At 36.0% G+C, this 22,328-nt stretch overlaps 1 protein-coding gene across 8 annotated transcripts in view; it reads right to left on the minus strand.

Annotated features, from left to right (window-relative positions):
• LOC139801345 (uncharacterized) overlaps positions 1-22,328 on the minus strand; it is a 250,803-nt gene that overhangs the window by 142,115 nt on the left and 86,360 nt on the right. For 7 of the 8 annotated variants that reach the window (XM_071755443.1, XM_071755423.1, XM_071755406.1 and 4 more), the window contains exons 1-2: positions 15,495-16,775; positions 7,189-7,244 (exon numbers count right to left, since the gene is read on the minus strand). In XM_071755443.1, the coding sequence (XP_071611544.1) occupies positions 7,189-7,244; positions 15,495-15,747 (309 nt within the window). In that variant the 5' untranslated portion in view covers positions 15,748-16,775. Of the gene's footprint in view, positions 1-7,188; positions 7,245-15,494; positions 16,776-22,328 lie in introns of those variants that run through there. The other variant, XR_011728173.1, reaches the window with a different exon arrangement.

A 22,328-nucleotide genomic window follows, 5' to 3' on the forward strand; every position in this document is an offset into this window, starting at 1 on the left:
TGTGCACCCCTTCCTAAATGGCAGGACAACACACCCAGAAAAGGAGCATCAGCATGGTCGTATGCTATTGAAACTGATTTTTCCCAAAATGTAATTTAACCATATCTGTAGCAAACATGATGTCACTTTACAAAGTGTGCCATAAATTCAACTAACCAATAACTTATGAATTACTAGAGTTTTGAAGTTCCCCCAGTAAGTAGAAAAAAGAATGTCATGAAGTTCATAAAAGTTTGTTTTACTTAAGATATTTGTTCAAGAACAGCCAAAATTGCTTAGTGTCCTAGACTAAATTACTTCTCTGCCCCTGAGAATGGGTGTTCCTTTTAAACCACAGATGACAGCACAAGAAAGTATTGTTTGCATCTTAATGATCTTCAGATTGCTAACACACAGAATTTTAAGATATAGTATCAGTAGTCTGGACATTATAAAATATTTAAATTACTTCGTTTTAAAAAGCAAACAAAACACCACAAAGATCTTTCATATTTTATTATTAGAGATATAGTGGTTTTATTGCCTTTAACACCAGGCTATCAAAGTAACCTCAGTAATCTATTAAGAGCCTGAAGTAGTGCCTGCCACATTTGGTTCATTTTCTCTTTCTCTGAGAGTGATACTAAGTGTAAAATATAATGTTTGGACAAGGCTTGGTTTATTTTATCCTTTAATAAATACATACACATACTTCTATACTTGTGTCAGACAAAGTCATGTTAAATAATTGTGCCTCGCACTTGAAGTTCCACAGGAAGTAGATCCCACTAGTCTGAATAGTCCTTAAAAAGTCTGAGGAGACAAGTTTTCCAAAGGCAATAAAAACTTTCAATATGCATACACTGTATTCATTACAGTGATTTTCTGCCTCAAAATTAATGCAAACTAATGCACTTCAAGGTAGGATCTTATACTGAAATCTCTATTCTTGGAAAGATCTTTAGAAGCCTACATTAAATATAATGGAATCACAGAATAAATGAGATTGGAAGGAATGTCCTAGAAGTAATCTAATCTGATCCCCTCCTCAAGCCAGATCTAAAAGCAGATTTAACAGCTTGTCTAGTCATGCCCTGAACAATTGCAAGGATGGAGACTCACATCAATAGCCTCAGAGTTTTTCAAAGCTACCTGGAATCACTACGATGCTCTAATTTCCTGCATAATGAAGTCAAAGAGCTGGACTCACGCATTTCTGTATGAGCTTCTCATTGAGGACATGTATGTAATCAATTTTGATTTAAAGAGATGAAATTTTAGAGACTTCAAAAGAGACTCTAGACACACTCTAAAGTATAACTCGCACCACATAAAATTAAACTCTATGTCATCTTAACAGACTCTTTAGAAGATGGTAATTTTTCATTCAGAAGATACATCTTTCTAACCTTGTCTTGCATTATGTCATCTTTCACTACAAAAGCTTCTCTTACAGTTCAGCTATCCTAAGCACAGAAAGCAATTATCTTCAAGCTATCAAACTGCTTATTAATCCCAGGGGATTATAAATAAATATGTGAAGCTATAAAGGGGTCAGAGAAAAGAAAGGGAAAAGAAAGGAGAAAAAGAAAAAAAAAAAAAAAAAAAAAAAAGACAAAAAAAAAGACACACACAGACAAAAAGAAAAAGATATTCCAAAAAGCTTGCATCTCTGTGCCCCAAGAATCTCAAAGAACAGTTAACTGCTGGTCATTTCATCAGCAGCAGTGATAAGAAAATACAGCTAGTATTGTAATCAAGAGCTCATCAATTTATATACTTCTGTCATAAAGCACAAATTAAAGTTTATGTTGAGAGTTGAAGGCTGGAAGAGGGAACCAGGGCTTATTTTTCTTCTGAAAGCTGTTCCACTTTTATGTCTTGTGCAAACTAGACTGAGTCAGACAGAGTTCTTTGCAATGTATGGTTCAAGCTGCAGGCTTGAGTACACCTGCATATGCAATGTAGTCTTAAAAGCAGAATGACAGAATTACAAGGTCAATGGTTTTCTCTTTTGAAAGTTATCATCTGGGCAGCATTCCGACTCCTAGAGAGTTCAGAAAAAAGAAAAAGACAAAATAAAAAATAAAACAAACAAACAAAACCTACACAAGGCAGCAAAAAACCAACCAAGTGAAAAAGAATTTAAAATAAAATATGAATGATGAGGAATGAGAATTATCTTTTTCTGCAACCAGGCTTAACCCATTCATTAACATCTAAGAGAGGCACAGCAAGTCATTATCTTTAGGATTTTGTTTAATTAGAGGCAAGGATAAAGGAATTCATAAAATTGTTGGGCTCCTTCACCTGTTAGTGATTTTCATGATTAGGAGAGCAAGAATATAACTTCTGGACATACCAGACTAGACCAAGTACATTGTAAATGTTCAAACCAAGAATCTCATGAGCTGCTCACAAGAACTCCAAATCTTATCAATGAAGACAGCTCCTGCAATTCAATCCAGCTGGTTTACAGGAAAGTAACAAGCAATAGGAGAAGCACTCAGCAGGCCTCATTGGGATGACACTGTTGAGGCCAATAAGCCAGCAAATAAACAAAATGTTTTCTAATGCTGTATGCTACAGCATTAGAAAGCCCACCAAAGCAAGATTTCTACGGAAGAAAAATGTTCCTAAAAAGAAAATTTTAAAAAGGCAATGGAATGTAACTAAAATAATACACCTTTTGTAAGAAAGTACAGGATAATAGCATTTAGTTATATCTTCAAATATAACCTAATGTTATGTTCACAAGGTCCTAACATTCACAAGGGCCTGAAGCAAGTCTTCCCAGTGGCCTGAAAGTACCAGAACTCAGAGTCCAGAGGCCTCAACCCTAAAGTCCTGCAGCAAGTGTTCATCATTAACCATGTGCCACTGACATCCTGGAGACAGTCAAGCCTGAGCAAAGCTGAAGCTATGTATGCATCCTTCAGCTTTATCTCAGCCAACCTCAGCACTTCCACATGGATAAAAGCTACTCTGCCATGGGACATGATGCATGCAGTCAGCTGGCTTTGGATAACACAGAATTTGACAGCACCACTGTGCACCCCCTGAGACCCTTGGATCCCACAAACTTTTCTTTGACTTTTAGAATGAGAAAATACCATGTAAAGATACACTTGATAAAATCCTAGTAAGATATGCCCTCTTAGTAGAGAATATGGCAATTTATTCTGCAGATTAAGAGAAAAGGACCATTTCTACTGTTTTCTACCAAAAGAAGAGACAGTATATGACAAGGACAAAACCTATTAGAATTTGTACATAAAGCAGACCTAATCTCGTTTGAAGTCTTCAGAGACTACAATGATGAAATAAGAACAATTTCTGGATACTAGTTATTATTCTCATATGGCTACTAAGCAATTTATTACTAAAGATGGGTATCTGACACTGTCTCCCACAACCGAATTTCTCTTCTTTACCATTATGCCTATCATTAACACCACTGCTACATCTAACACTAGTGTTCATTCCTTGAGAAATAAAATAACTGAGTTCATATGTGTAAGATGCCCCACAGACCCCACTGGTGCACTCATACAAAGCCATTTCTATTGGGCTGATCCTTCAAGAATCAGACAATAGTTAATACAAGTATGTATCAAGATTCAAGGGGTAGCAAGCTTGTCAAGCCAAAGAGAAAACCTAAGCAAAATAAAGACCACTAAGGCAGAGCTAGCCCAGATGTTTTTGCATTGGTAATCAGTAGTCACCTTTAGCATAGCAAAAAACTACAAAAAACACTGCACAAAATGTGAAATCTCCAGCTGCACAAAGTACAAAAAAGTCTTCTGGGGACAAGCTTTGTACTTGATAATTTATGTTAATCTAGGCCAGAAGTGTGGGTGCACTACCAGTACCACAGCATACATTTTTCATGTCTCTACCTTTTGTTTTCCTTACTTTCTTTCACACATTTTCTTACTCATGACTAATCTCTGCTTAGCAAGCCATATCACCAAATGGTTTCAAATTCTTATAAAACCATCCCCAGACTTTAATATATAGATCTATCTATATTTTCCTCTGTATAGGTGTGTATATAAATACAAACCCACGCACGCCAGTTTCTCACATAGAGAAAGTAACCAACCACCTCCAAAGTTGTGCTGTAATACTATTTTCCCCACCAGATGGCAGTAACTTCAACTTAAAACAGACTGGTTGCCACATGTGCAGCAAACAATGGCATTCTTTATCTCTGAGTATTTTAGCAAGAGGGAAATGCTGGTTGTTTGTTGTTTGGGTTTTTTTTTCTACACGTACAGCTATTCCAGTTTCCTTCTATTGAATGCCAAACGACTAACAGCTCAGATCAACTTTGATCAGTGTATCCTACAAGGTTGTTATGCTTTTGTTTTGTTTTGTTTTGTTTTTAACATATACCATCCCAGACAGTTATTTTTCAGTGTACCATATTTTTTTCCAATTTGAGAAATGGGGACGTTATTTCCAGCCACAGCCTTTTTCCAAATATAATTCCCAAACAGAACTGACTGTGTAACTTACCCAGAAATAACAGGGTAAGTTGCATAATAAACTTAAGCTTGTACAATGTATACCAAATAAAATTACTAAGGGACTCAAAAGAAGGGGAAAAAATGCACAACATGCACAACTGGCAAAAATATACATTGTGCAGACTTCTTGACTTATGAAAAAATCAGGGTATCATCCACAGCAAAAATACTGCAAGTAGTACATAATGTATTACGTATAGACTAAATTGTCATTAATGCAGAAGCTAAGAATTGCTTCTGCAGGTAAGAGTATGAAAACTTTTGTCAGCATAGGCCAGGCACTGTAAAAATAATGTAATCTGGTGGATGGGGACTGCTCTGTAGGATATTCAGCTTCAGGAGCAACTTATCCATAGATTGTAGTCAAAAGAGTATTGTTTGTCTTTTATCCCTCCACATTCTCTTTAGCTTTGGAAGAAGTTAAAATAAAATGGCTTCACTCCTATTCAAATAATGTTACTATTCAGAATGATGAAGTTGGTTCATATTCAGCTCTATGCCAACTGCAAAAAAAAAATATCAAAAATGTGCATTCTTTTTAATAAAACACACTCATCTTTCAATAAATTTATGACCAAATACACAGTCTGTTTGGACAGCTGGCTTCCACTACCCTGCAAGTACAGATTCAGATCCTTTTATTTTTCTTGCTTTTTAGTTTTTAGAAAAATAAAAATTGAGCAGAATTTTCTCCAGATATACAAAAAAAGTAAGTACAGTGATGGAAAAACCATAAAACTAAAAAAAAAAAAAAAAAAAAAAAAAAAGAAAAAAAAAAAAAAGAAAAAAAAATTACCTGGATTTTATGGACAAATAGAAGTTTGAGAGAAACCAAGGTCAGCAAAAAAAGAAAATGGTCTTTGACACGTAAAAATGAAAGGAAGCACTCAAGACCTAACAAAGATTCATGGTAAAAGAAGGAAATGAGGACATGTAAGTAGGAGGGAAAGGAATAAGGATTGTAAAGCCTTGGAAAGAGAGAAGAGGAAAGTGAAGGGAAGCCAAAGAGTATTCCATCAAACCTGGCTTTAGGACTGCCACTGCAATGAAACTCAATTTATTTCAAAGAAAATCTTGGCCTCTATTTCCTCCTCCACTTTCAATATTCTGGTGAATTCCTGCTCTTTAAGAATACAGTGTTATGACTACTTTCTACTAATTCAACATTAAACCACTAGCTACACTTGTTCTTCACACTTAAGTCTAATATTCCTGAATATTTCACTTTTCATAACCAGCTCCTCTACAAAACCCAAAAATGTAGGTCCAGTTTATGTAAATTTGTACTAGATGTCAGGCACCACAAGTAAATGTCATTCGAACTAAAGACAATCTCTAGATATAGGAAAATTCAGAAGGCCTTTTCATAACTTTTCATTATGACATAATGTTCTTTGGAGATTGCACTTTCACATCAGTGGGAAGTATGAGCAAAATCCACCACATAAGAAGTAAGTTATTCCTAACATCTGAAGGAAAAGTAAAGGTAACAAGGGATTTTTAGTATGAACCTAGCAAAAATTACTTTCAGTGGAGAATGCAAAACCTGTGTGAATAACCATGCACTCAGATCCATCCTTAGATCAGAAAGACACAGCATAACTCTGCATAAACTTGTGATGTTCTAAGGGCCAGTAAAGTAGGAGTTACAGACAATGCTTTTCCCTCCAGATGCAGTTTCATTAGTAATCCTAAAAATTCCTGTAGAGTTTGAAAAGGATATGGGAAAAATAGAGGTGAAGGAAGAGCAACAAAACCTGAATACTGGAGAATATGTGTTACAGTGAAAGTCTTAAGAGATATCAGATCTATTTTAGATGACTTCAACAAATACATAGCAATGATTATAGGAAAACAACTACCTTCTATAAAGTGTCAGCAGGAAACAATGGGTCAAAGCTGAAGTCAGTCAAAATTTATATCACGCAAAAGGCAAAATTTTTGACAATTTTGTTTCAGGAATTAATCACTCTTGCTATGAAGATAAATAGCAGATTAAATTAAAAAATAAATCCTTCCCTGCTTCAAAGATAAAATACAAGGGCGTAAAGGCACAAAACATAGAAACTTTAAAAAAATTTAAACTCCATGGTTCAATCCACATTCTTGTTTGAAATATTATCACTTTCCATGAAAGGTGTGAAGTAATTAGTCACATGCATAAGGAAAAATATTGTGAAGCACATCAAGGTGATGCCAGGCTTCCCACAAGTGAAAGGGTTGCCATTTAATCTTCCTTAGAAACTCATGGGGAAATCTGCATCCAGATGAAGGCATCAAATGACGAAATTCCCATCTACCAATGTTGCTGATGCTGAACTACATCCCCACCAGAGCAATCCTCAGGGCCTGGATGTGGTTTCTGGTCACCACAGTGGGTCACAACCTGTCTCCCTCAACCTGTCTCAGGGCCTGACCTTGCTGCAGTGTCCAGACCCCAGCCTGGTCCAGTGCTGGGGTAGGGGCTGCCCTCAGCTGCTGGCCATGGCCAGTCCTGTGCCCTGACAGCCATGAGGATAAGCACCATGACTGCTTCTTGGGAGCCACTTCAAATGCCAAGGGAGTGTTTCCTAAGCCGTGGGACAGGGGGTAGCAGCACTGCGTGTCTTACAGTGTAACAGAGGCTGCTGATGGTGACTTGGCTACTGAAACTTTGGGTAATGGTCTGAAGGCTTACCTGCTCCTTGGGAAACAGCAACCAGGTGAAAAGTGCTGCCAAGTGCTGCTGGACACCTGGAAGAGACACAGCACATCAGAACGAGGACACAGGACTCGTGCAATACACTCCTTAAGCGTCTGACTTTCACCTGGTTATTTTAAAATTAGCCCTGTTGCAAGGAAAGATGTCAAGTTGTGTCTAATAATTACAAAATACACTGACAAAAAAAAGAGGGAGCGGTTTTGGTTTGGTTTTTGTGGGGTTTTTTGTTTGGTTGGGGTTTTTTTCCCCAAGGTTTGATGAATTTATTCAGGCTAACAAGTCTGCAGGAATTACCATACACCAGCAGATAACAAACCAAGGCAGTAGCAGAAGGCAGAGCCCCTTACCCTGAGCTCACCCAGCTCAGCCTGCCCAAGCAGTGGAGCAGCACCGGGGCTGCCCTCAGACCCTGCTTCCCCGAGGCCTGCAGCAGACACAGGCAGGGAGCAAGACACAAAGAAGGTAAATTATTTTATACCCCTACTACCACCCCACCCTCTCTTGCAGGAACCACAACCTCTCATCACGTTACAAACAGGGGACACTCTCCTGACTTCATATTCAGTTGTGTGCTGAGCTATGTATAAAGTCACACTTTTATTACTTTTATAAAATGACAACAACTGCATTTTCAGACTGAATTTTAGCACCTAAAAATTCTTTTTTTCTCTCTTTATAGATTATTAGTAAATGCACAGCTTGAATTTGTGCCCAGCCCTCATGTTTTTTCTTATTTGCACTTTACTCATTGTTAGTACAAATAACTACATGTGCCTAAACACAGAGTTGAGTTAAGTAGAATTTATCAGGAAAGGTATTAATCTATAGTACAAGAAATAATATAATAGCAAGGGAAAACACATGTAGCAGAAATACTATTCTGGCAAAAATGTTTAGTTTATGCAGCAAGAAATCCTCAAAGGAGTTTGTTACCACCAAATTCTATATAGTGCTTTAACTCCATGAACACGGATTATTTTCAAGAAGTGGGGTAAATTATTAAACTGTTGTTAGATTCAGCAAATGCACAGCGTTATTGAATGAGGAACCCTCTAGTTTCTGAGAGCTCAATTAGTATTAATTACAAGTTTAAAGAAGCACCACAACATATTCACAGTGATAGTGCAGGCATATCTATAGCATAATTATTGTAACTTCAATAAGTGCAGCCATGCATACACATTCCCTCCTAGGATCAAAGTGGTGGCATATCAAGTCCAGACTCCTGCTATCAGAGGCCATCATGTTTCACATTCTCTTTCATAAATGTATCATTTTACACTTCCCAAACAGATATGTGTGGAAAAACAAAACCAGATTTATTGGGAGGCTTCTCCAGAGCTCTACTGTTGTGATTGCTAGAAATCTTCTGTTAGTCTGACTTTCTTCCAGTTACTTCTGTCCCACCTCTGTTTTTCAGAGTAAATGATTGCTCCCCTTTGCTTGCAATTGCCCTCTCCCCACAGTACATAATTTCTCTTGGCCTTTATTTTATTGAAGAGAAATAAATCCTCACAATAATCTCTCTCTGCCTCCCCACTATTCATTTACTAGCCTTTCTCTGTTTCTTATACCTAAGTAACCTGGGTGCTCTGAATGCTAGGCAGTTTTCCTGGGGAGGCTGTTGTAATGCCTTACATGGAGGCATCAGTAATTTTATTTCACAGTCTGAAAGGTCTGATTTGATACATTTTTAAATTACACAAACTGATTTATGGACATATTACATTGGTGTCTCAGTCACATGGAATGAAATTCATCTTAGCTGGTTCCAAGCAGCACCTCTGAGCTGGTCACCACAAACCTGTTTTTATAGTCAGAGACACTTTGCAGCATGATTCATCTCATCTATTTTTAGGTATTCTGACTGGATGAAATCTGTTGTGCCCTAGAAATACTCTTCAGTGACCAGGTCTAAATAAATACCTCAGTTGGAGAAAGCTATACTGGATCAACCAAACAGCTTAATTTGTGGCTTAATAATATAATCATCTCCTTCATTTCCTTTTGAAAAATCACAGGATCCCAGGTAATAGCAGAAATCAACACAATCACAGATACAAATTTATGTTTTCAGACTGCTATCTTCTCTCTGTTCCTTGCTGTCCCTGAGTTGTAAAGTTTTCTCTGGATTACTCCAAAATGACTACTTTTGAACTGCATATTAAAAGTGGCTCTTCTAGTTCACCTTTAAAATCCATGATAAATAGAGGTAGCACAATTTCCCCTTAAAAATCAAATGCTTGTATAATTATGTGACAGGATTATAGTTTGCCAACTGATATTCTAGACTAGAACATGAGAAAGAGCAACAGGTCTTTTAGGAAATCAGATTGTCATAACATTCAAATGTGCAAACAAGATGCTGAATTCTGATTAAGCAAAAATGAAAGTATGTAGACTTGAAAAGTAAGTAGGATGATCTTGATCAAAACACTTTAACTACATCTAAATGAGAAGCTTCAAACATTTGAATAGCAAAAGATAAACATTAAAATAAAACAAGAGCACATACATATTTCTATCATTTTCTCCAGTGGAAGAGCTACAGAATTTTGCTTCACAAAGAACAAATTAAAATCAGAAAGAATTCAATACTCTCCCTCACCTCCATAGACCAGTTACGATCCTGTATGGTCTCCTAGTACAGTAATATTTAAAAATTATCTTATAATTTTGCCTTAAATTTTGCAAATATGAGCTATGCAATGTGAAAAAAAAGTGTTACTGTTTGGACTAAATATCTCATGATGAAGGTCTTCATCATCTCTCACCACTCCTGTTTGCATATGAGCATTTGAACAATTCTTCATGTGGCACAAGTGTTTGGACAAAATTCCTTATGACTGGGCAAAGTCTCCATCCAAACCACTGTCAATCACAAACTAAATTGCAAATTACAGAATATTTATAAGACTAAAAGAAACGTGAGAACAATGCAGAAGTCATTTGAGTATTTTTCATCCTACTTCGTGTTCAAAAAATGAAACTAAGGAAACTTTCAGAAATGCAAACATCTAACAACCTCACTACCAAAAGGATTAACTCAAGGACAAATTCATGGACAGAAGATCCATATACAGATACTGAAGGGTCCAGGTAGGGATGTCCCTCCTAACATCACAGATCCAAAAATGATGGATGCCATGGGAGTACAAGGGAAAGGGGCCACAGACAGCAGAGAAGCCCACGTGCTTTCCCTAAATTATTTGCCTTGTTGCCACTGTCACAAAATAAGCACCAGGACAGATGGACCATTAATCTGGCCAACAAGAATATTCCTTAAATGGCCTTGTTCCATGAATAAAAGACAGACAGGCTTCAGTATGACCTTGAGAAAAGTCAAATAAAATTGTGGGAAAAAATATTTGCTTAAAATTGTGGCCTTAAAGAACACCTAGTCAGATCTAATGGGTGAAGAAATACTATGTGGATTCTCACACAACACAGACCCAAAATCTCAGTTATGGCAGCATAATTTCACAGAAATATGTCATTTCAGAGAAATATGAAAGATTTTGTTCAGGATATTGTTTAAGATCCTTTATTCATGTCAAACAATGAGACAGTATATCCTTCATAAACAAAAAAAAAGTTATCAAGTATTCAATTCTATTTTTTTAGACCAGAGCTCTCATAAAAATGTCCTTGATCGTGACATTTGTTATATGCCTGTGGGCATATATGACTGGGGCATATATGGTGACCTTTTCAAAGTGTCTTCTTTGAAATGACTGTTCCCATTTTGCATTCTGCTACATATACTTTCAGATATTGCTGTGTGCAAACTTTGTACGCTTGTTCTAGTTTGCAAGGTTGTCTACTCATAAATGTACAAGTAATACAAGATTTCTTTAGAATTCTTTCTGGTCAGTAGTGTAAAACACCCACAGCTCTCCAACAGATAGAAACACATGGAAATTTTCCACCCCTGTTTCCAAAACAACATGTAAGAATTCTGTCAAAGGCATATGTGTATATAATATAGCCAATATTTATCCTGAGAACTCCCTCTTCCTCAACTGTATGCATGGAAGAAATCAAATGAGAAAAAAAGTAGTCACCCCCTACATGGACACCCCAGCCCTGGAAGTCTTCAAGGTCAGATTGGATGGGGCTTTGAGCAATGTGATCTAGTGAGAGGTCTAGATGAACTTTAGAGGTGCTTTCCAACCCTAACTATTCTATGATTCTACTATTCTATGACTGTTTGGCATGGTGGGGTCTCTGTAGGAAACATGGGATCATACCACAAATATTGTGATCTCAAACTGGTACACAAGAACAAACCTCTTAATTATTGTTCTCCAACTGCCTGTTAAAAACCTAGAAGAAATATCGGGTTATTTCAGATTAACATTATTTCAGTAATGATGAAGTTTTCCATTCTATAAACAGAACATAAGCATTAAAGAAAGGGACTACTGCTTACCAGAGGGCCAGAAAATGAGAATACTGAAATTAATGTCATATACCTCAGATGTTCCTGGAATCAGAAAAACTTCCATTTCAAGGACAAAATATCATCAAGCTATGCTATTGAGTAAGAAAATATATCTTTCTGGTCACTTGACTCAAGAGTTTATCCTGCATCTGTCATTCACATTCAGCCATTTGTGGGGAGAATAGAATAAGGAGCAAATACTTAAGTAGACTTCCTAGAGTTTTTTGTGGTGGTCATTATAGACAAATGAGAATATTCAACAGCCAGAGAGATTTAACTTGTTTTATATTGAAGTTGATGCAGTTACTTATTCTCAACTTTGAATAACAAATAAAAGCCAGATACAGTATCTAAAGCAAATAACTAAACGTTAACTGCTTTAACTCATGTATCAGGTGCCTTGGTTTTGTGGGGAAAAGCCTAGAGACTTTCCCATACTACCCAAAGGGAAACAATTCAGTTCTAGGCATTGACAATTATTTGCTAAACAGGCTTATCCAAGTTATTGCTCTTACCAAGTCTACAGTCAAGATCTGTCTTTAAGCAAATGTAGAATAGGATGAGTCCAGAGAAGAAAACCAAAGGTTTTTTGGTGGTTATTAAAGCTGGCAGCACATTTAGAAACTGTGACATTTCAGCTAACTATAATTCCTGTTGTATCACCAGACTAAAACCTGGGCCGCCTTCTGCTTTTTGCTACCTTTTGTTTATCCAGTAGATTATTAGGATATGCAACATGAGAAACTCTTGTTCTAGAAATGATGACTTACAACATTATGCATAACATCATGAAGTGCTGGTGTTAAACTATACTGAAGACAACAGGGGCATGAATGGCATTGATTATGAAGGAAATGGCATCTGATAATCCTTGCTATGCAAATCACAACATCCAGGACACATCTTCAGTACAGAAAAGCCCTCCTCCTCCCTGTTCTCAGAATCAGTGTTTCACTCCCATTGTTCAGAGAAGCTGAATTGCTTCTATGTTTGATAGCGTGGCTTCTTGAAGCCCTCAGAGCCCTGATATTTAAGGAGGGGAATAAAATGTTTAGGTTGTTTGCTCCATCATATAAATGAATGGCTCAAAGGGGAAAAGTATCAGGCTAAAAGTCATCATGGGCTTTAACTGAGTAAAATGCCTGCAACTGGCAGCCTGAACTTCAGCTTGAACTAACTAGGTGCAAAGCTGGCCTGTCACTGAAGCACCAGCCCAGTGAAATCCAATATTTTTTTAGAACTTCAGTACCAGCAACACAAGAGTGCCAGGAGTGTGCATACTTCAGGGCAACACATCAACACATGGTAAAAGCCACCCTAACACAGGAACAGAAATAAAACTTACCAGTTTCACAATTGTATTTTCATTACTAATACAGATGGACCTTTCCTCTTAAACACCAAGTCCTACACAGCCTTTATTGCAATGCTCTATTCTCAGCTCCTTGCAGAAGAAGACTAATTATTTCAAGAAATTATCATTAATATAATTAAGATCACGTCCTCCCTTTGGTGCACTATGCAGACTGCTGTGAATCTAGAGATGACTTTCTTATCCATTACATTAAAAAAGAACAAGAGGGAGACCTTTTATTAAAAAAAAAAAAAAAAAAAGAAATCTTTCTTCCAGGAGCAAATCTCTCCCTCGCCCTCTCCTTTTTTTTTATTTGTTATTAAAACTTAATGTTTTATTAGCATGAGAATAAGAGATTGCTGCCACTGCATTGCTGAATTTTGAACAGGATTCGGATACCAAATTCAGCAGACAGCAGTGGCTTCTGCACTCTTTATGTCATCCATGTAAGACTGAGTACTCAATATTTTACTTTATTGTTGAAGGTAATAAACAAAAATGAATAGACTCTAACGGTTTAAATAAAGCTTAAGGCACACCACTTCCACACCATGTATGAATTTCTAAACTGCAGTCAGTATACAAATGCATTTATCATCATTAGCATGTATCTATAGTTCAGCAGGAATACCGAAATGTCATATTATGTGTAACAGGCATCACAAAAGATCAGCAAATAGATTTTTCTCTTATGATAATGGGACTAGTTAATGGAATTTTTGGAGAAAAGGTACAATTTGCAATCATGTCAAAGACTATCTAAAACTGAATTAATATGCAAGATATAAATTAACCAGAACTAATCCAACAAATCCAGATCACAATCATTTTAAGATAATGGGCTTCCTACTTTTGCTATCAATACGTAATTGTTTATATTGCGTGTTTACGTTGTCCCATGCTTTTTTTGTTTTGTTTTCTTAGATAATTTTGGCCCATGAACATTTAGGGTAGCCCCAAGACATTTTTCACTATTTTGAGGCAACTTACAGTTGGTTCACACACACTCTCATTTTGAATTGCAGTCCCCAGTCTAAGGTTAAATCAAACCATCCTATAGACGAACAGAACTTCAGAATACACCTGGAGAAACTACTTCCCTTGTTACACTCATAAATACTAATTAAATTTACAGCATAGCAATACAAATTCTACGAAGTACCACAGGACCCTGTGGTTAATAGAGTAGCAAAAAATACTGATGGAAATGACTGGAGTAATTATTAGTGTTCCTTAAACTTCAAACTCTGTTCGACAGTTCAGCAGATATTTAGTCCACTCCCCCACTCCTTCAATTTTAGGAATAATATTTTGAATCAAATTAATCTCATACTGATAATAAGAACACAAATTCTGTAGCTGGTAATAAAACAGAACAATGTATAATAAGTACTAGAAGCTACTAGTCCTTAAAGCAAACACTTTAACTGTAAAATTCTGATAAAAATGGTAAGCCATTAAAATTTCCAAGCTACCACAAACAGTTAAATTTCAAAGAACAGATTTAATAAATACAGTTAATAAAACAAGCCCCCTTATGCTGGAGCAGATAGAGTTTTAATATTTGAAGGGGAAGTGTAAAAAGCTGCAGTTAAAGAAACAACAAACCAAAAAGAAACAAAGTACAAACATAACGTTTCTCAAAGGTTAATGGCTTACACCAGTGGCTTATATTCACTTATCACATTTTTACCACCTATGTCCTGCAGATAATACTCCCCATCCCACCACCCCCTGCAAGAAAGGAAAAAAAAAAAACAAAAAAACAAAAAAACCGAAGAAAGAAAGAAAGAAAAAAAAACCAACTCAAAACTGTTATGTCTTGATTTTGTGTGCATTTTTTATTGCCTTGCCAGGAGTGCAAATCTGGAAAATTAGCATTTTAGAGATGAAAAAGGGAGAAAAGTAACTGGCAAAATACTAAAACAAAAAGTTATTGCAGAGAGATAGAAATTCGTTACTTTTATGCTCTGTCAAAGTTATAATAACATGCACTTAAAAACAAAAACAAAATCTTATTTTCTATGGCATTTGGTAGAGCTGCGCTAACAAAAGGATTTGTGGCCCTGTCATGAAAAAACATTGACCCTTGACCTTTCTCCAGTTTAGGGAACAGCCGGAATCTTGTGTATCAAACTAATGTTTGTTTTGCATAAACATTCTCCCACTTTCCTTCGTTTGCTGCAACAGCAGAGAAAAAGGCAAAGAAGAGGAGGAAAATGCCCCAAACGAGAGCCAGGATTCGGAAGCAGTGCAAGCCTGCTTCTGAACAGTCATGTGACTTTTTTTTTGCTAGCAGCCATGTGCTCGCGTATCATTTTACTCTGAAATAACTCTGCGGATTTCAGCTCAACCTGCCTTTGCTTATAATGCATGACATAGCCTGTGAGGGAGCCTGAGAACCGTCCCTCTTCAAAAGCAAGGTTCCCATGCTTGGCCTGTAACCATGGAAGCAGATGCCTTTTTTTGCTTACCCCTGCTTACCTCTTTGCAGCCACGAGCTGCTCCCTATTGTTAAAAGGGGTACGCCTTGATTTTTCTTCGTCGTGACCGAACTTGCCTCTTCTTCAAAGGGCATGGTGCTGCAGGTCATTGGTCTAGACTGTTTGCACGGTCCAGAGAACAGCCTTGATGTAACCCTTGCTCCGTCTGTGCCACACCACCAGCCGTGCGACTGCAGACTGTAGGGGGACATCGGAGATCTGTATTTGAAAAGAAGTCCGTCCGATTTTGCCATTGTGCCTTTTCAGTCATCGATCGAATGAATATCGAACCTTCTGTCGTTGCATGTGTGAAATAGATAGCTTAGCAAGCACTTTTGTGCCCAAACCTGTGCAGTGGGCCAAACTCTCTTTCTTCCTTTATTCACAAGTATTGTTGGTTTTTTGGAATATACTTATCGCTTAGGTACTTTAATAACAGTGTCCTGATGTTAGACCAGCTGCACGACAGAATCTCTTTGTTGCAATCTGCTTGATCCGGCACCTAATTTTTTAATTTTTTTTTTTTTTTTTTTTTTTTTTTTTTTTTAAAGGTGCTTTCTCTTTTAGGCATTCCCAGCTGAACATCAGCCCTCTTAAAGTGCAAGGGAGGCTGGATCAGTATGAATAGCCCAGAATCATGAGGGATTTCAAAACAAGGTACTTACTGGAGGTTTGTTACCATAAGGCTCTAAAAATAACAGAGGGGGGAAAAAAAGTGAACTTGGAAAGCTTGCAAGGTAAATTCAGAAAGTAAAAAATCCAGCAAACAGAGCAGGTTTTTTGTTGGGTTTGTTAAATAAAAATATAGCAGAGAGTGGTAAGGAAAGACAAATATTGTAATAGATAAAATAACCTCGAAGTGGTGGCTAAAATGCTAAAAGAATACTATCTCCTTTCATTCCCCTTGATATGCAAAGATAAATAATTTGTAATTTTAACATCTGATAACATGGAAGTGCTAAAATAATTTTTCTTGTTCTGTACTATTACACAAACATTTTTGATATTCATTGGCCAGCTTATTTCTTTTTTATGATTAATTTCATTTAAAAAAATCATATAGAAAATATGCAAAACATGCCAAGAAATTATGAAAATTAAGCTAAGCCACTGAGAAAATGTAGCTGAAGTGTTCAGTCAAAGAGTTTAATAGAACTCTAGGAATTTCAGGGGAAAACGAAGAAAAAGATGTTCTAACACTTACTGAATAGAAAAGACAGAATTGTAGCTAATGTGGAAAATGATACATTCTTGAAATCAGTCGATAAGCACGTTTTTACTCTTTAACAGAATGGCAAACTCTGACCACTGCCTGTCAAAAAAAAAAAAAAACAAAAAAAAAAAAACAAAACAATAACCTAGTGACAGTTATCAGCACCTACTCATTGTAAAATATGCCTGCCTCTGCCCAGTTCTAATAAAATTCGGATCGCATCGAAAAAGGGCTTATATATTCTTCGGGGTGTTGCTTACCCCGCGTTGTCTGTATATGACATCAGTATATATATTTTTGAGATACCACTATCTCATACTTAAAGGCATACCTATTTTCTCTAATTGCCGCAGGCAAAGGGGAGGTGCACTAAAGAATAAAGAAGGTTATTGTGACAGATGAAACATAATTCACAATGAGTACTCTTTTCATCCAGCCTTAAGTAGCAGAGGATTACTCCAAGCTGAATTTTAGGGGAGTATGTATGATCTGATTTAATAATATGAGGACAGGCCACAAGCTGCAAGGCAATGTAAACCAATTATGCTTTTGCTGATTGTTTTGGGGGTTTTGTTGTTTGGGTTTTTCCCCCTCCCCTCTTCCCTGGAAGTAGAAGAAATGTTAACGCGAAGAGGGTCTGAAGAAACATGGGGAAAAGTAAGAAATGCCGAGAAATAAAAGTTGGGATTCTCTGGAACGGATATTGATAAATGCTTTTTCTATATTTCTGCTTCATGACACTTAAATAAGATCATGCCATTTCTTCAGTAAATATGCGCTGTGGAAGTAGGTAAACTAATTTTGATACACTTATTGAACTTGTATTGCTTCGTACTTGCGTCACACTTGAGTCTTCTAAAAATGCTGTTTGATACCAAGTTTAGATGTAGATAACTGTGACAGCAAAATAACTTTCTGCTAAATGTGTGCATTGCTTTTCTGAGTCACTGTTTTAAAATTCAAACAGTAAATAGGTAAGTTTGCATGTCTCTTTTATGCTTGTTAGCTTATGATGTGTTTTGGAAAAGACTTGCTTAGCATAAATTGCAGTATTGCATTCCGACAGGATTTATATTTTCACTGCTTCAGTTTTTATATAATAACAATTTATTTAGTGATCTAAAATTGCACTCAGAATGCCTGGGCATGGAGTTAGTTAAACTGCAGAATCTGCTAAAATACATGGCAAAAGAAGTAAGCAAGATTTCATTTTGTATGTAGAAATGTTAATTTAGATTAATTACTTTTTAAAGCAATAGCTAATTTTCAAAAAAGTCATTTTAATGCGAGTGTTAATAAAGTAATCATTGCTTTTCTCAGAGAACATTTCTATCTATTTTGTATGATTTAGTATCAAAATAAAACTGTTCTTAGACAGAGATTCTAAATGTGTTTTTTAAGTTTGAAAACCACAGAGAAAAAAACCTCAAACAACCACAAGTTAAATATTTACTTTAACGTATTTTGTATTTTTTGTTTACACAAAAACTGATTAGCAGTCAGAGCTAGGAAAACCATGCTTCTAATTCAAAAGAAATTATTAGGAAGGGTTAGTTCATACTTTCCAGATTTAAGATTAAAATGTATAATAAAGGCTAACTGGAAAAGACTTGCTGCTATTCAGTGCTGCTAAATTTATCAGACCAGCTAAAATGATTCAACAATAATTCAAGCAAGTATTACATGAACGAACAGAAGGAAAAGGCATTAAACTATGCATGTGAAATTACTATTAACTTATTTTTTTAAAGCAAAAAAGAATACTGAAATTTTGTCTTTCGATAGGCTGCACTACCGAATTATTCTTTTAGATAATAGCATTTCATTTCATTCTTTAAAGAAAGTGCAAAACAAAACCAAGTATCTTTAAAACATCACAAGCAGTTAGATAAATTTTGGTGAATAAGTAGCTTGCATTAAGAACACCACAGCACTATACTTTTAAAGAAAGAATGAACAGTCAGAAAATGTATCAAAATACAATAAAAAAACTGCTAGACTGAAAGCATACAGTTTAATATTTCAGCTCACAAAGGAAGCAGCAGCCAAAAGACCGTTCTAGCCACCTGACAAATAGCAACAAACAACAGCTCTCAAGTCAAAATATTTATTAGGGTGTCATGTCAATGTACAGGGTAGCATATGTGCTAAGGAGAAATTATTCTATTATCTGCAGCTGAGTGAAGTAATAAGAATGAACACACAGATTTATAAATGTATATATAGAACAGAGAATGTTTCTTTCAAATGAAACAACCATTTATTTTTCATTGATCATTTCAACATATATCAGAAAGTGTAAACACAAGTTACTTTAATTCCTGTGACAATTTTTATCCAAATCCATGTCACACTGCACTTGCTATCCATTGTGAAGTTTCTTAGAGAGAAATACATACTTAAGCACTTGTTTAAGGAGTCAAGTGGCATTTTTGCTACACCAAATGACATTAATTTAAGCAACATATCTGCTACCAATACACTTCCAAACAACGTATATTTTAGGGGTATTCATATTGGTGGAATGTTTCTGTTCTCTTTAAAATTAGTTTGAAGTAGAATTCAGTGTTGAAATTAGGGCACATAAAACTTTCAGTAAAATTGCTGATGAAGTTTGTCTTTGGAAAAGTAGGGAAAAGAGCATCTGAGATCATGCCTGCATGCAACAAAAAAAGTACGCATCTCTCAAGATGAACAAACAATGTTTTAATACTGAATGACACTGTGAGCACTTATATCTTTTGCAAAGCTAAAAATATTGCAGTTAAGCATTATTTTAATTCTGTTCTGTAAAACATACATCAGGCTGACTAAAAACATATCGGGTTCACTACATCATTTTTAGTATCCAGTGCTGAGGTTTGTTTTTTTTTTTAAAGGAACGAAGGAGGAAAAAAAAGAGCTCTTCCCCCTCTCCTGCAAACAGCTTTGATTTTAAACAAATCTCAGCATGCAGGTACAGTTGTTTCATCCCACACCCTATAAAGCATAAAAAAAAACTGTGAATGAAATTAAGATTTGTAATATTTGGGGAGCTACAAAGAATACAGAGGCTCAAGAGACAAGACTGGGAATGTAAGGAACCACAGACTTTGATTCTATACGACAAGCTGGATAGGAGTCAAAGCTGCCACATGTGGTGTGAAAAAATGCCACCCCGGTGTGAACAAAGGGTTTAAAATGGAGTCAAGAAGCGTGCAAGCTCAATGTCTAAGCTTTTCCTGTGAATTGTACTGCCACAACCTGCAGGATATCAAGTGGGCTGGGAAGAATAGAGTTCCTTTGGAAGCTACAATGGAGTAGCGGTGGCCGTCGGTGAGTTGGGGTTTCTATTGTTTTGGTCTTCTTGTTTGTGCATCGCTACAATGCACTGCTTTACTTCAGCAAGAAATTAAACTCTAAGCACCAAAAATAAAGTCACAAAATTCACCAAGAAACTGATGAATGCAGTAACTCTGGTCTTTCTGTTTGCAGTTCTAGTGTATAGCTCGGTGAGAGAATTTAGAGAGATGAGAGAAAAGCTAGACTGTTCATTTTACAGGGGCCTGAACCACGATCTCACACACGGAAAACAAAATAAGAAACATTGCTTATAAAAATACCTACAGCCTCTTACTGAGATAATAGTTGCAATACACATAAGCATTCATTGGGGTTTATTCAAATAGAAAGAATGTTGCATCTAACTTCGATCAACAGCTTTCCTCCTTTTATAAAAACATAAAGTGATTAATCTACCTATCCAGTTCTAATGCACAGACTAGAAATAATCTATGACAGTTTCAATAGCAACTAAAAAATGTGTGGGTCGTATACCCCTAAAGATGCAATACCAACAATGTTTAACACTGAAGGTACTGGAAATCATAAATATTCTATCTAGATAAAGGAAAATGAAATGTAGTCAAGGAACAAGGAATAAGAAAGAAAATAGTTAAAATACATTTTCCCCAAAAATGCTAACAGCAAAATGTCCAAGTTCCTTGAAGACAAAATGCTATACAGTTATTAGAATTCCTCAACAAAATAAAATAAAAATCAAGGAAGCAGGCCCACAAAACCAATAAACAGAAATGGTATAAAAATTAAAGAAACCTTCTGCTTTCCTATAGTTCATTTACATTGTTTATTAAGGATTTGGTCAAAAGTCACTGATTTTTAGTTTATGGATGCAGGTCAAGAGAAGAACATTTTTCTATTTACTCTGTGTAACTCTGTATAGAAATCAATCTGTTACTTTCATTACAACCACACAATCAATTCCATTTAAAGTACAATGCAACAGCCAAGTCCAAGGACAATATGGATTGCTGAAAATCCTTCATACTACCTACAGAATTTATTCAGTATGACTGGGATGATTTTTCTTCTCATTAGTATTCAACAAGCTTTCACAAACAAACCTGTCCCTTCCTTCACCTGTTTTTAGTTTAAAGCATGGAAAAAAAAAAAAAAAAAAAGTAGTATACACTAATTTACTGATACTAGCATTGATGTGTAAGTATTGTTCTTCAGTAAATAACACGAATCTCCTATTAAAGAAAAATTTTATGTAGGAAAATGTCTCAGTCACACTGAGTCATGATTATTTCCACAACTGTAATAAGAGGACTACATGCTAGATAAAGCATATGACATACTTGATCTATGTAGATATCTATGTAGATATGCATACATATCTATATCATATGCATACATGATTTATGTAGGTAATTTATTTAAGCAGTCTGCCTTAAAAGGCTATGTTTTTTCAACCTAAAAATATTTGTAAATATGCCCCTCTCATTTTTTTTTTCTCATAATGCTATTCTAAGGTCCCAAGGGACAAAAAGCCAAGGTATTTTAAAACTGCAAAATATTATTGATCTCTCCCTGCACAAAGCCTTTGGTATGATCATTTTGATAGATGCAATTTAGTCAATTTCATAAATGCTTTAAATTTTTATAATTACTTTTACAGTCCTAGTTCAACATACTAAGGCATAATATCAGATTTTAAAACTGTAATACCAACTGTACTTTTGCTTATGGTATGCTAATGCTTGCTGGTTTGGCTTTGTTCCCAAACTATTTTCTCAACTTATTTTCTCCTGCCTCTGATTTGTAGGGCTTTTGTTACTAATATTTCTTTCCTTCTGCCTGCCCGAAACAGAAGTCTGTCAAATGAATATTTATGTAAACGAACAGAATAGACTGAAAAATGTTCTGTTCGGTGATTTCTACAGAATAAAGATGCCTGTGATTTTCAAGTAAAAACCTTATCTTGAATACTCTTAGCATTTGCTCCTTATTTGTTCTTTCATCGATCACTTTGTTCAACTACATGTCTCCCTCCACAATAACATATCAGAAAGAAGGAAAAATGAATCTTGGAATAGTACTCCAGAACATGCAGTCAGACGTCCGCTGATGAAGCTGTGTTTTGATCTTGCTGTTTTCCCCAGCGTGGATAATTTGAGATGGTATTAATATGCAGTCTCTGCGTGTTTCTTAGGCTAACACCTCCTTTTTAATCGGGTGTATGTTTTTAAGTCACTGCTAAATTGTTCTTTCTGCCAAGTGGTCAACCAATGAGCAGCATCCTCCCTTGTTAGACACCATGCACACATGCACGTACAGATG

This window comes from Heliangelus exortis, chromosome 1, assembly GCF_036169615.1.
Source record: "Heliangelus exortis chromosome 1, bHelExo1.hap1, whole genome shotgun sequence".
Classification (NCBI taxonomy): Eukaryota; Metazoa; Chordata; class Aves; order Apodiformes; family Trochilidae; genus Heliangelus; species Heliangelus exortis.